We start from the raw sequence: 10,970 nt of genomic DNA, 5'->3' as shown, positions 1-10,970 counted from the left end.
AACAGGGCAATTCAAAGTGCTTTACATAAAAAAAAAAATAAAGGTTACAGGGCAGTACAAGAAATTAAACATTCTCCACTCCTGTCTTCTTCTCCAAACTGGGGATGTGCCGACCACTATCTAGGTAATGCACTGACTTTGGATCTGTACCTCATACGACCCCACTTCAAAAATTCTGAGCTATCACTTGAAGTAAGCATGTGCTTTGATCAAATTAAGGAAACAAAGATGCTGTCTGCTAAATATTGCATAATCCAAAACAAATTTCAAGCAAAGTTTTCAAAGAAATGTGTCATGTGCTAAAGTGGAAGTTAACATCCAAAAAACTCTGTTTCTGCTTATTCATGTTTCTATAAAATGAAAACCTCATGTTCCTACTAAAAATCCCTTAATTGTTGTGTGAGGAAAGTCCTCTCTCTGATGTTTTCTAACTCTCCAAACCTCATTCTCCTGCCACAGCGATGTGTATCCAGATGGACTTCCCTCTGATTACTCCATCATCGCAACGTTTAAGGTGACCAAAGACACGGCCGAGAAATCCTGGGACTTGTGGCAGGTCAGCGACCCCAAGGGACGAGAGCAAGTCGGCCTGCGTTTCCAGGGGGATACACGTTCTTTAGACTTCTTCTATACCAGCCCCCATGGGAGCCAGATGCTGAGGACTTTCCATGGTGTGGACAAATTGTTTGATGGAGAGTGGCACAAGTTGGCGCTGAGTGTGAAGGGCAGCCAGGTGAAGCTGCTGATAGACTGTGAAGAGGTCAGTGTGGAGTCCATTGATGAGTCAAGGCCAGTCATCCACCGAGGGTACACCTCCATCGTCAAGCGGGCTGCTAGAGATCGTTCTGTGTCTGTATGTTCACAGCTTGGACTTATATATATATATACTACATCTAAAGTAATATTTCAACTTCCTTTGTTTTGGGAACTTTAATTCCACATATGATCCCCTGTCACTTTCCAGGTGGACCTCCAGCAGATGGAGGTGTCCTGTGACCCAGAGCAGGCTTATTCAGAGGGCTGCTGTGAGCTCTCCAGTGTTGTAAGTCGGCTCTCATTCAACACTCAACATCTTCCCCCCCCCCCGTTGGAGATGTGTTCAACAAATTAGTTGTTTTAATACCGTTGTCTCACCTTTCTGTCTATGTCAGTGTGGAGGGTACGCAGAGATCGGCCTAACTGCTGGAAGAGCGTCTTGCAAATGTATGCACGGACAACCTGGCATTCAGGGAGCTCCAGGGCCAAAGGTTAATGTTCCTAAAAATTGAACCGAACATGCTGATAAAACAAGTTGAATCTGTGTTGACATATTTATTTTTTTAAATTCTTCTGCAGGGTCACAGAGGTCTTCCAGGAGAAGCCGGAGACCAAGGAAGACAAGGAAACTGGGTAAAATATATTTATTTTATGCCTCTCAGTCATGCAAATATCGACCCTTCTGTTGGATGAATGGTGTTTATTTGGTGTATCCTCAGCATTAGCTGCATCCTCTTTCTCTAGCTGTACAATAAAGAGTTAAACTGAGTTGTGGGTGAGTGACATTGTAAAACTTTTATTCATGAGACAGCAGCAAAGCTGTGGAAAATGGCAATAGAAGTTCAACTGAGACTGAAACAGGATGGAAACAGATCTGGAAGCAGAAGCGCTTAGCGATAGTAAACATAGAGTCTCCTTTCATAGTTTTTTAACTCATGTCCGCTTTGCAAAAGATTTAGGAGGAAGCCAAGATAAACACAAACCAATACGGATGTGACAATAAATTTGTTTTTGTCGTTCTGAAATAGCCATTTGCATCTTAAAACACAGGCACTGCCTGTTTAGAATGTAGGTTTTAACTAAAGCTGGCAGAAGATCACAAGATTTCTAATGGTTTTGCATTTCCATTTGGAAGACACTGAGCCAAATGTAATGAATCCCACACACACATACACACACACACACACACACACACAAAAACAGAAAAACCTGGCAGTTGAGCAATAACCATACCCTCCAAGTGTCTGGTAATGATGAGAGGCATTAGCGTGGTTAACTATTGTGTGAAATTTGTCTCTTAAATTTTTCTGTCTTGTGGATAAGGTTGATTAATTCACCACAGGAAGACCAGATTGTGAAAGAGGAGATGTTTGAGAAATTAATAATATACACACTATTCTGCTGCAGGAGCCAGTTACACATGCAACAATGAATGAACAAATACACTCACGTTTGTATTCTTTGGGGAGGTGCAGACGTGATTATTTCCACTTTAATAAATGTATGACTTCTTAATGTAATTCATGCCTAGCAGTCAGTGTAATGTTGGAGCAGATCTGAGAGTATTTTAAAAACAGTCCAGAGAACATGTGTTTAAAAGAGGATTATTTTTTATACAGTATGTGATAGTTTGGCATTTAACATGCCCTTTGCATTCAAGGAAATCCCCTATGCTGTATGAGCAAACACATGTACGCCTCCAGACCCACGTACATTCAGAGCACATTTCCAGAGCTGTACATGTATTCATGTTCTGAGTTGCAGCTGTTGCTCATCTGGGAGTAAACATCTGTCTTGTGTAACGCATTAGAGTTTTGACCTCCTGCCAACTTGTGAATCACAGAGCCCCAACATGTTTATCTCCTCCCCTGCTGGCATCCAAGGAGGGCATTTCCTGGCACAGCTATGTGAACTGTCCATCTCAGTTGGTGGGTGGTCCTATGCTTGTCTGACCTATACCTCCTTAGAAACATGGAAACGTTGTAAAGTTCACGGTTGTGCTTCTCGTCGAACTGTCGGCCATCTCTGAGGTTAACCTTCGCCCAGCTGACTTTACTTGAAGTTAAGCGAAATGATCAAATAAACTGACAACACAAAAGTCATCCTGGAACTTGCTTAATCTGTTTGTTGACTCAGTGAAATACAACCAATTGGAAAACACTTTTCCTTCTACTGCTGAGGAAGTCAGCATCTGTGCAAACAATTCTGGTCTTCTTGTTGTATTTATGACTGCTGAACAAGCTTGTGAATATTATCCACAAATGTAAGTGTGCCTGACACCCATAGCGTGTTAACATTTCAAAGATTCTCTCCACTTAAAAATGGGTTTTTCTTATGTTTATGTTGCCTAAAATGTAATACCTTAATATACTATACTGACCTGTATCTGCGCCAAGTTTTTCATTAGAAAGGTGTACTCACATTCCTCTGCTGAAGGGGGAGATGTTTCTGCGCTTCTCTAAATTCTGAGAGTCAAACACTCAAGCTAGATTTGGTACATTACAGATTTGAAAGCCAATTGCTGTCTATTGTGTCGCACAGTTCCGGACTGCGTCACGTCAGAACAGTCCGGTTGGTAAACATGGGCGTCGAAAGGAAGCAGGCAGCACTTGGAGGCGCTCCCGCCTCTTTTCTGAACCTGGCGTGAGACTCAAACATGTATGGCTGAGTCTTTCCGATGTTTATAGCCATCATGTTGCTGCACGTTAACGGGTCTACGTAGTGCAAGCAGCTAAGGTGGGGAGAAAGAGTAGACATGTTTTCTGACCCTTTTGAGACTTTTTTTTCAATTTTTATGTGGGAAGACCATTGTACACACAATATTAATCATAGCGTTGTCTAAATGAATTGTCCTTGTTTTGTTGAATGTTTTTTTACAGCTTACATTAAAAGAAAAGTTTTGGGGACTAACACTCGGCTACTGTAAGTCTCGACAGGAAAAGAGACCATCATTACCACTCTCGTATCTGTGCTGGCTACAGCCAGAAGATTATTAGCTTAGCTTAGTATAAAAACTGGAAGCAGAGAGATACAGCTAGCCAGTCATGTTTCACACTCTGGTTTTGTACAGATCAAACAAACACGTTTTGATGACAGCTTTAGAGGTGCTGGTAGGCAGATATTCTCTCTCGTTTGTTTTTTAATCTCTGGACAGAGCTAAGCTAGCTGTTTCACCCTTTTCCCAGTCTTTGTGCTAAGCTAACTTTTTCCTGGCTGCAGCGGGTTAACCCTAACCCATTTTTAGAAATTGGCTTTCTTGTTTTTTTGGGGTTGAGGATTAAATGAGAAGATTTACACCACTGTCATAACTGTCTGTTGAATATAAAGCTACAGTCAGAGGCTAGTTAGTTTAGCTTGGCACAAAGACTGCCGACAGGGAATCAGCTAGCTTCTGTACAAGGACAAGTGCAGCTCTTTCACAAATTTCACTTTGGCCATGTGGCCATTAAAGTAAATTGAAGTAAAAAAAGAAACTGAATAAAAAAAAGAAAAAAAATTAACACATTGTATTCCATTTGTTAATTTCCATTTTTCTACGCCTTTTCTAACTAACAAGATCCACCATGTTAACTTGTGAGCTTTAGAGATTCTGGTAGACAATTTTTTTTTACCTTTGGATAGGAACAGGCCATCTGTTTCCCGACTACATCCAGTCTCTATGCTAAGCTAACCTCTCCTGGTCCCAGCTTTATATTTACCATACACCCATGAGAGTGCTTCTCTCACCTCTTTGTTCACAGTCTGTCTTCATCGTAACTGCAAAAAAAAAATACAACATTGAGTGTTTAACTAAGACGCAAATGTTGTCATGCAGTTTCTTTGTCTGATGCATCCAAAGTACAGTATATAATGTTTAAATTTACAGTCTATTTGTCAAGCTGGTTGATTTATTACCAAATATCTGCAGACTTGTTGTGATTGAGTCAAACTTGTCTTGTAGGGGATCCGGGGAAACACAGGCGACTATGGCAACATTGGTGAGACAGGCCCAAAGGTAGGATCTGACTTAATATGCTCCTATCAGGGTTACACTACAGTGTGGCTTGTTCTCCAAACACATTAATGAAACCTCAAACGTATCCTCAGGGTGAAGAAGGAATCAAAGGCGAGAAAGGAATGAGAGGACTCTGGGGCCAAGTGGTAATTTATTACACTCAGGTTCATAATTTGGTCTACACTGAATCTTACAAATCTGTATTAATGGCATGTGTTTACAGGGAGACAGAGGCCCTAAGGGGCTGAAAGGACTGAAAGGGGCAGCAGGCTTCAAGGTAAACCTCTACGCTGGGTCAAGGCTTTAATTGTACCTGTTTAATTAGGCAGCCAGCTAACAAAGTTAAAGACCTTTCATTAGATTTTTGTGCTGTTTGCTGTTAAAGTTGTACAACTTTATAGATAACTTTTAATGTCGACATTGTGACTAATTAAAGGGAGTACGTGGACCACCTGGAGATATCGGAGAGACTGGGAAACTAGGAGAAGTTGTGAGTTAATCTTTCAGACACAATGATGCTCTAAGCCCTTTGGCAATATAATTATTGTATTACTAACATTTTGGCCTCCTTGAAGGGTACTAAAGGCGAAAAAGGATATGAAGGGATTCCCGGATTTCAAGGAGTAAAGGTATTGATATTTCCTTCTTTTTTCTGTCTTTTTTTAATCTAGATATTGCTATTTAATTCCATCATGCTTTTATTTATTAGGGAGAAAAAGGACCTACTGGTGCAGAAGGTCGTGCTGGGCCCAGAGGAAATCAGGTGGGTTGTTGTGTGGGATTCCATGTTCCCTTATCCATAATGAGACACTCCTAATTCTTTGTCCGCTACTTTCAAAATCCCTTTATGTGAATGCTAAAAAGCCAGAGAATATTTTTAATGTGGTCAAATACTGGAATAGAGCTATGTTTTTGGCTTATGTGCCATCTCCACAACATTAGTTATGGCTGGATTTTGGCTGAGATCTGAGGGCATGAACTGTATCAACATAAGCTGGTGAGTCACTGGAAGAAGAGCCTCAACTGCAAAGATAACCTCTTGTTTTATACAAAGGAAGGCTCCCTGCTTCACCATGTTGTTTCTGAAGGAAATCTGTTGCATATGTGTAACTTATGTTGCTTCAAATGATGTTTTGACAGGGTATTGTGGGAGATCCTGGAGAGAGGGGAGCTGCTGGAGAAAAGGGGAAGCCTGTATGTATCACACATTAATCACAATGACATAAAAATGGTGTCCCTTTTGCTGTTGTTTTGAAAATGCTTTATTTTGATAGATGTCTGATTTTGTCTGAACTTGTGAAAACTAGGGGATCCATGGACCTGTGGGCAGAGCTGGCACCATTGGACCAAAGGTGATTATGTTGAAATTCTTTTATTAGTGTAAAATGAGATTTATTTTGTGAATATTTAGTCAACAAACAACCGTTTGTAGTTTTACTGAAATAAGTACTATTTCCATAATGTATAGCTTCATAGTGTATTCTGTTCCTTCATTTAACCAGGGAGCTATTTAACATGTTGTAGGCCTACCCTGCCTGTAATTCAGTTAACAAGTTGGCGGAGGGATATGATGAGATGCTGAAGCATGTATGTTATGAGTCTTGAGCTGTTCTACACTGGAAGAAGTGTGATTAAAGAAAGCTGTCTTCGTGCTCTTACTCTAGCCACGCCCCGAAAGTACTAGTATGTAATCACGACTAGTTAATAGTTAGCGCAAACATTCACTAGCGTTACATTAGGATAACCCCTTGAGATGTACCATCTCATTTTCGAGGGGATCCCAGACAACATACCACCCAAACAAACAAAAAGCATTGCACATGTACAACAACAACAACAACAAAAAGAGAAGAACAGAATAAGTAATAGATCATAACATGATAATTCAGAATATAGCCAAACTTTACTGTAAAATGTCAGTGACATTAAGTGGTTCAGTAAAAAGAAAAGAGTGAGGAATGAGATAAAATTAGAAGGGGGTTAAAGTCTGCTTGTACAGTTTGTATGAAAGTGAGTGCCAAGGCATGTTTAAACAGTCTGAAAGATGAAATGGAGTGAATATTTACTGGTAGATTATTCCAGTCAGAAGGTGCTTTAAACATAAAAACTTTGGATTTGATTAACCTGAGTGCTCACTAACATAATCCCAAAATCATTTTCCTGTTCTATAATAATGATTTTGTTTCCCTAGGGCATTGTTGGAGATCCGGGCCTTTCAGGCAGAGATGGTGATGTGGGAATAGAGGTATTATATTCTGTTGATAATCTTACTGCGGATGTGTTCAGAAGCACTGTGTTGTGTAATTATAAGTGCTCTCCTATCCTCACAGGCTTACCAAGGACCACAAGGTCTCGGTGGAAAACTCGGACGAAGTGGAACAAAGGTAACTCACCATTCTTGTTTATTTTTGTGAATATATTTACAATTGAGTTGTTGGTTTGATTTGTCTTGGTTTGTGTCTTTTACAGGGAGAGAAAGGCACCCTTGGGCCAGCAGGAGAAATGGGTCCCCAAGGCCAAACTGTAAGTCACTTTTTCAGAAGACAAGCACATCATACATTTTGTATGTAAAGTAGTTTGCCATCTTAAAGGAAAAGGACAAAGAATAAAGCAGTCCCTTAGGTCGGTTTAATAAATGTTTTATTCCCGAGGGCCCAAGAGGTTACAAGGGTTCTGCGGGGAAGCCAGGAAGACCTGGATTTATCGGACCACCGGGACCTACTGTAAGTGCTCCAGATGAATTTTCTGAATTCATCCAAACACTAGTTCATTTCCTCAGGACATTAAACCATGTCATCTCTTTACAGGGACACGTGGGTGTACCTGGAAAACCAGGCTCCAAGGTAATACATTCTCATCCATTACCCATAAGAAATAAAAAAGGTCAGCATAATCCCAATTTAATGCCACAATTAGTTACTGAAGGACTAATTACTGGTTCATTAGCTGAACGTAATCGTACACTTTAGGATTTGTAGCTGTTGTCTGGGAAACAAAGAATCACACACTGTTAAAAGCTGTATAGTGTCCTGACTGGGACCCTAAAATGACTTCAAGAATCCCTGTGTTTATTTGGCAGATGCTCTAGTCTACCAGCAAATGAAAGATCTATCTATCAAGCTTCTAAATACTGTTGATTTTTAATTTGCCATGTGCAGGGCGCCATTGGACTCCAGGGAATCCAAGGAGTTGAAGGTGCACAGGTACTGCCTTTTAATATTGTATCCTCTCTGCTCACCATTACATCCACTTTGTGTTTTTTTTGGGGCGACCCCTAACATGAACACAAATGTTTCTTTTCTTTAAGGGGGGAAAAGGCATCAAGGGCCCAAAAGGAAAGGTGAGCTGTGACTCTTTTGTTTCATTGACAAATATAATGATTTTTCTAACACATACTAGCACTTAAAAGTTTTGGTACACTCTGTTTACTTGCCCTGCATGATTGGGCATTGATCAAGTACCTATATAAGTTAAATTTAAAAAAAAATATTTGTAACATGGCTGTGATGAGTTGGTGCACTAAACAGGGCAGTTGACATGCAGGTGTGTGTAATACTAAGATACTACTGCCAGACTATCACAATATTATGCTACAATCATCACCTTCCCAAACTGAATAGTCTGAAAAATCTTATATCAGTCCATCACACAACATTCCAGACATATTTAGAGCATCTGTAGAAGTGATGAAGGCAGTCACACCCACAATTCCCCCAAAATGAATATTGCACATTGCTCAAGTGCTCTCTACTAAATTTGATTTGTTTTACATGGAAATGTACAGACGCATTTCTGTATTTTTCTTCCATTGCTGGTTTTGTATTTGTCATTTTCTTCTTCCTTTCACATTTTTAAAAATAACTTCCATTTTGCATGTCTACTGATATTTACATTCACCACTGAGATTATGTTAATAATTTGCCTAAATGTGACTTGGTTGGTTCCCATGTTTTATTATTACTATTTACTAACATAATAAGCTTTTTAAGCTGTTTTTAGTCTGCTTTCAATGAAGTTTGGGTTCATGCAGAACTGATTTCTCATTGTATTGTGATGGATGCACTGGCTCTAGGTTGGAGACAGGGGTGAGCTGGGTCCCCAGGGAGGACGGGGGAAACGCGGTCCGGCGGGCCCACCTGGACGTTCAGGCCCTGTTGGAGTCAAGGGGGTTCGGGGTGAAAGAGGACCAGATGGTTTCCAGGGGCCCCCAGGTCCTCCAGTAAGTAAAATACATGCCTCTGAATTTTAGTTTTTTTTGGCTGATACGACAAACATAACACAGCTACAGTATAGTAGTACTGCCCTTCAGTCTCTACTACAATTGACACTTCATCTGGCTGTGAAAGATGGCACAGAAACAGCAGAGTAATCATTTGCAACAGCAGTTACACTGACAGGCACACACACACACACACACACACACACACACACACACACACACACACACATACACGCACACTATGTTGTTTGGTAACAGCTTTGCTGTTAAAAACATATTTAAGGAGTTTCACATTAACCCGTAGTTTTAAGTGACTTACACCAAAGGTTTCTTTTAGTGTGGCTATAAATCCATAATGAGCCTAAGGAAATATTGTTGGCTTCATTTCTTTATTGCCTTTCCTCTGCTAGACAGCCATTCCTTCAGCATGCCCCGTCCTGTAATATTCCTCATTACATGTCCCACAGTTGGGTCCCTTCCAGTGATGGATGTGGTAATGATTTGTTACACAGGGCCCGACCCTCCCTGCTCAGCATGTGATCGAGGTTTGTAAGAAAGTGGTTCTGGAGCAGATGTCCCTTTTTGCCAACTCAGTGAAGAGGACATGTGCTGCAGTTTGTCCTTTGTACGGGGACGTGCCCATGGGTGCCCCTGGTCCCCCCGGACCGAAAGGAACCCCCGGACCTACTGTGAGTTTTACAGTTTCATTGTTTATTCAAAGTGAAAAAGACTGCACAGACACACAAGCATTGCTTTAGGTATCACCTCGTCTTCTTAGCACCTTTAGGTGAAACACGCTACCGGAGGGCAGTACACGCTCCATTTGTTGTTCGCTTTTGTCTTCCTGGCTGAGTAAAATGCAAACACATTGCAAGGGTCTGGACTGGACTGAGAGAGCTGAAGTATTTGGCAGAAAAGCTTGGAATGAAGACATTACGATTTTCCACGTCTCTGCGAGGACACATAAGGAGTCACAGACTAGACATGTCTGTGTTGAATGGCTTTTGGAGAATATTAAGGCTGTCGTTGGATTGGAAAGCCTTTTCCACATTATTATACACTGTAGAACCGGTTGGTGTTCCACAACTTCTTTAATCACAATGACTCTCAGGCTGATGAATGCTCTTGAGGCCATGAGTATACAAAACATATTCCACTATATTAGATTGTGGCCTGTGAGCCTCATGTTGTCGTGTTTAATGCCAAACCAAGAACAGTGATGTACTAGTACTGTGCAATGTTTTCCCAACAAAGTTTTATATAATCAGCCAAACAAATCTCAGTTTTTGAGCTGAGGTGAATGGAACTTTCATTTGTGACTTGAAAAGAGCACCTGAGAAGAATGAGACACATTGCAAGGTTTTCACTGAAAACACAAAAGATTAACAATGTATTTTTCTATTGATCATGTTGTCAGGGTGACCCTGGTAATGATGGTGTTGATGGAGAAGTGGGCCTGCCGGGATTCTACGGAGAAGCCGGGGAACTGGGCCGAAAAGGAGAAACAGGTGTGATAAACAAACCTGACAGAATGTATTTATGAATATGATGAAAACCAAAACTATAATTCACCAGTGCTGGTTTTAGGAAGAACTAGTGGTGGAAAAAGAATTGAGATCCTTTTTCGAGCTACTTAGGGGCAGAAGAACAAGCTGTAAACACATCACTAACATATTATGACCACATCAAGTTAGGCAAACACTTGCTTATTTACACATCCAGCAGACGTAAACCAAAATTACTATTTTTCCGGCTACCTGATGAATTTAGGTTTAAAATTCACTCTTCACACACCTCAATTTTTGACAAGAGGGCTAGTCAAGTTAGACTCGAGCCCTTTAAAAGTTTACGTTGCAGTTTTTTTACTTTATGCTCAAAATCACACATTGTAAACTAAGCTCCAACACTAATTTTCAAAATGCAATAATACACTAACACAATACACTTTGTCTACCAAAACACTGCAAACATGTCTCAAAATCACATAATTCTTCCAAAACA

General features: G+C 40.6%; 1 protein-coding gene across 1 annotated transcript in view; it reads left to right on the top strand.

Moving 5' to 3' along the window:
• Nucleotides 1–10,970, top strand: part of zmp:0000000760 (collagen alpha-1(IX) chain) — a 17,760-nt gene that overhangs the window by 3,689 nt on the left and 3,101 nt on the right. Inside the window, exons 4-25 of the mRNA XM_032541465.1 lie at nucleotides 460–853; nucleotides 965–1,042; nucleotides 1,152–1,247; nucleotides 1,336–1,389; nucleotides 4,697–4,750; nucleotides 4,843–4,896; nucleotides 4,974–5,027; nucleotides 5,187–5,240; nucleotides 5,326–5,379; nucleotides 5,460–5,513; nucleotides 5,891–5,944; nucleotides 6,058–6,102; nucleotides 6,942–6,995; nucleotides 7,081–7,134; nucleotides 7,220–7,273; nucleotides 7,402–7,473; nucleotides 7,558–7,593; nucleotides 7,909–7,953; nucleotides 8,058–8,090; nucleotides 8,823–8,969; nucleotides 9,482–9,658; nucleotides 10,387–10,477. Of these exons, the coding sequence (XP_032397356.1) occupies nucleotides 460–853; nucleotides 965–1,042; nucleotides 1,152–1,247; nucleotides 1,336–1,389; nucleotides 4,697–4,750; nucleotides 4,843–4,896; nucleotides 4,974–5,027; nucleotides 5,187–5,240; nucleotides 5,326–5,379; nucleotides 5,460–5,513; nucleotides 5,891–5,944; nucleotides 6,058–6,102; nucleotides 6,942–6,995; nucleotides 7,081–7,134; nucleotides 7,220–7,273; nucleotides 7,402–7,473; nucleotides 7,558–7,593; nucleotides 7,909–7,953; nucleotides 8,058–8,090; nucleotides 8,823–8,969; nucleotides 9,482–9,658; nucleotides 10,387–10,477 (1,808 nt within the window). The remainder of the gene's footprint in view (nucleotides 1–459; nucleotides 854–964; nucleotides 1,043–1,151; nucleotides 1,248–1,335; nucleotides 1,390–4,696; nucleotides 4,751–4,842; nucleotides 4,897–4,973; nucleotides 5,028–5,186; nucleotides 5,241–5,325; nucleotides 5,380–5,459; nucleotides 5,514–5,890; nucleotides 5,945–6,057; nucleotides 6,103–6,941; nucleotides 6,996–7,080; nucleotides 7,135–7,219; nucleotides 7,274–7,401; nucleotides 7,474–7,557; nucleotides 7,594–7,908; nucleotides 7,954–8,057; nucleotides 8,091–8,822; nucleotides 8,970–9,481; nucleotides 9,659–10,386; nucleotides 10,478–10,970) is intronic.

The sequence above is a fragment of the Etheostoma spectabile genome, chromosome 17 (genome assembly GCF_008692095.1).
Source record: "Etheostoma spectabile isolate EspeVRDwgs_2016 chromosome 17, UIUC_Espe_1.0, whole genome shotgun sequence".
Lineage (NCBI taxonomy): Eukaryota > Metazoa > Chordata > Actinopteri > Perciformes > Percidae > Etheostoma > Etheostoma spectabile.
The sequence above is the reverse complement of the archived record's forward strand: the minus strand, read 5'-3'. Positions and strand labels throughout refer to the sequence as shown.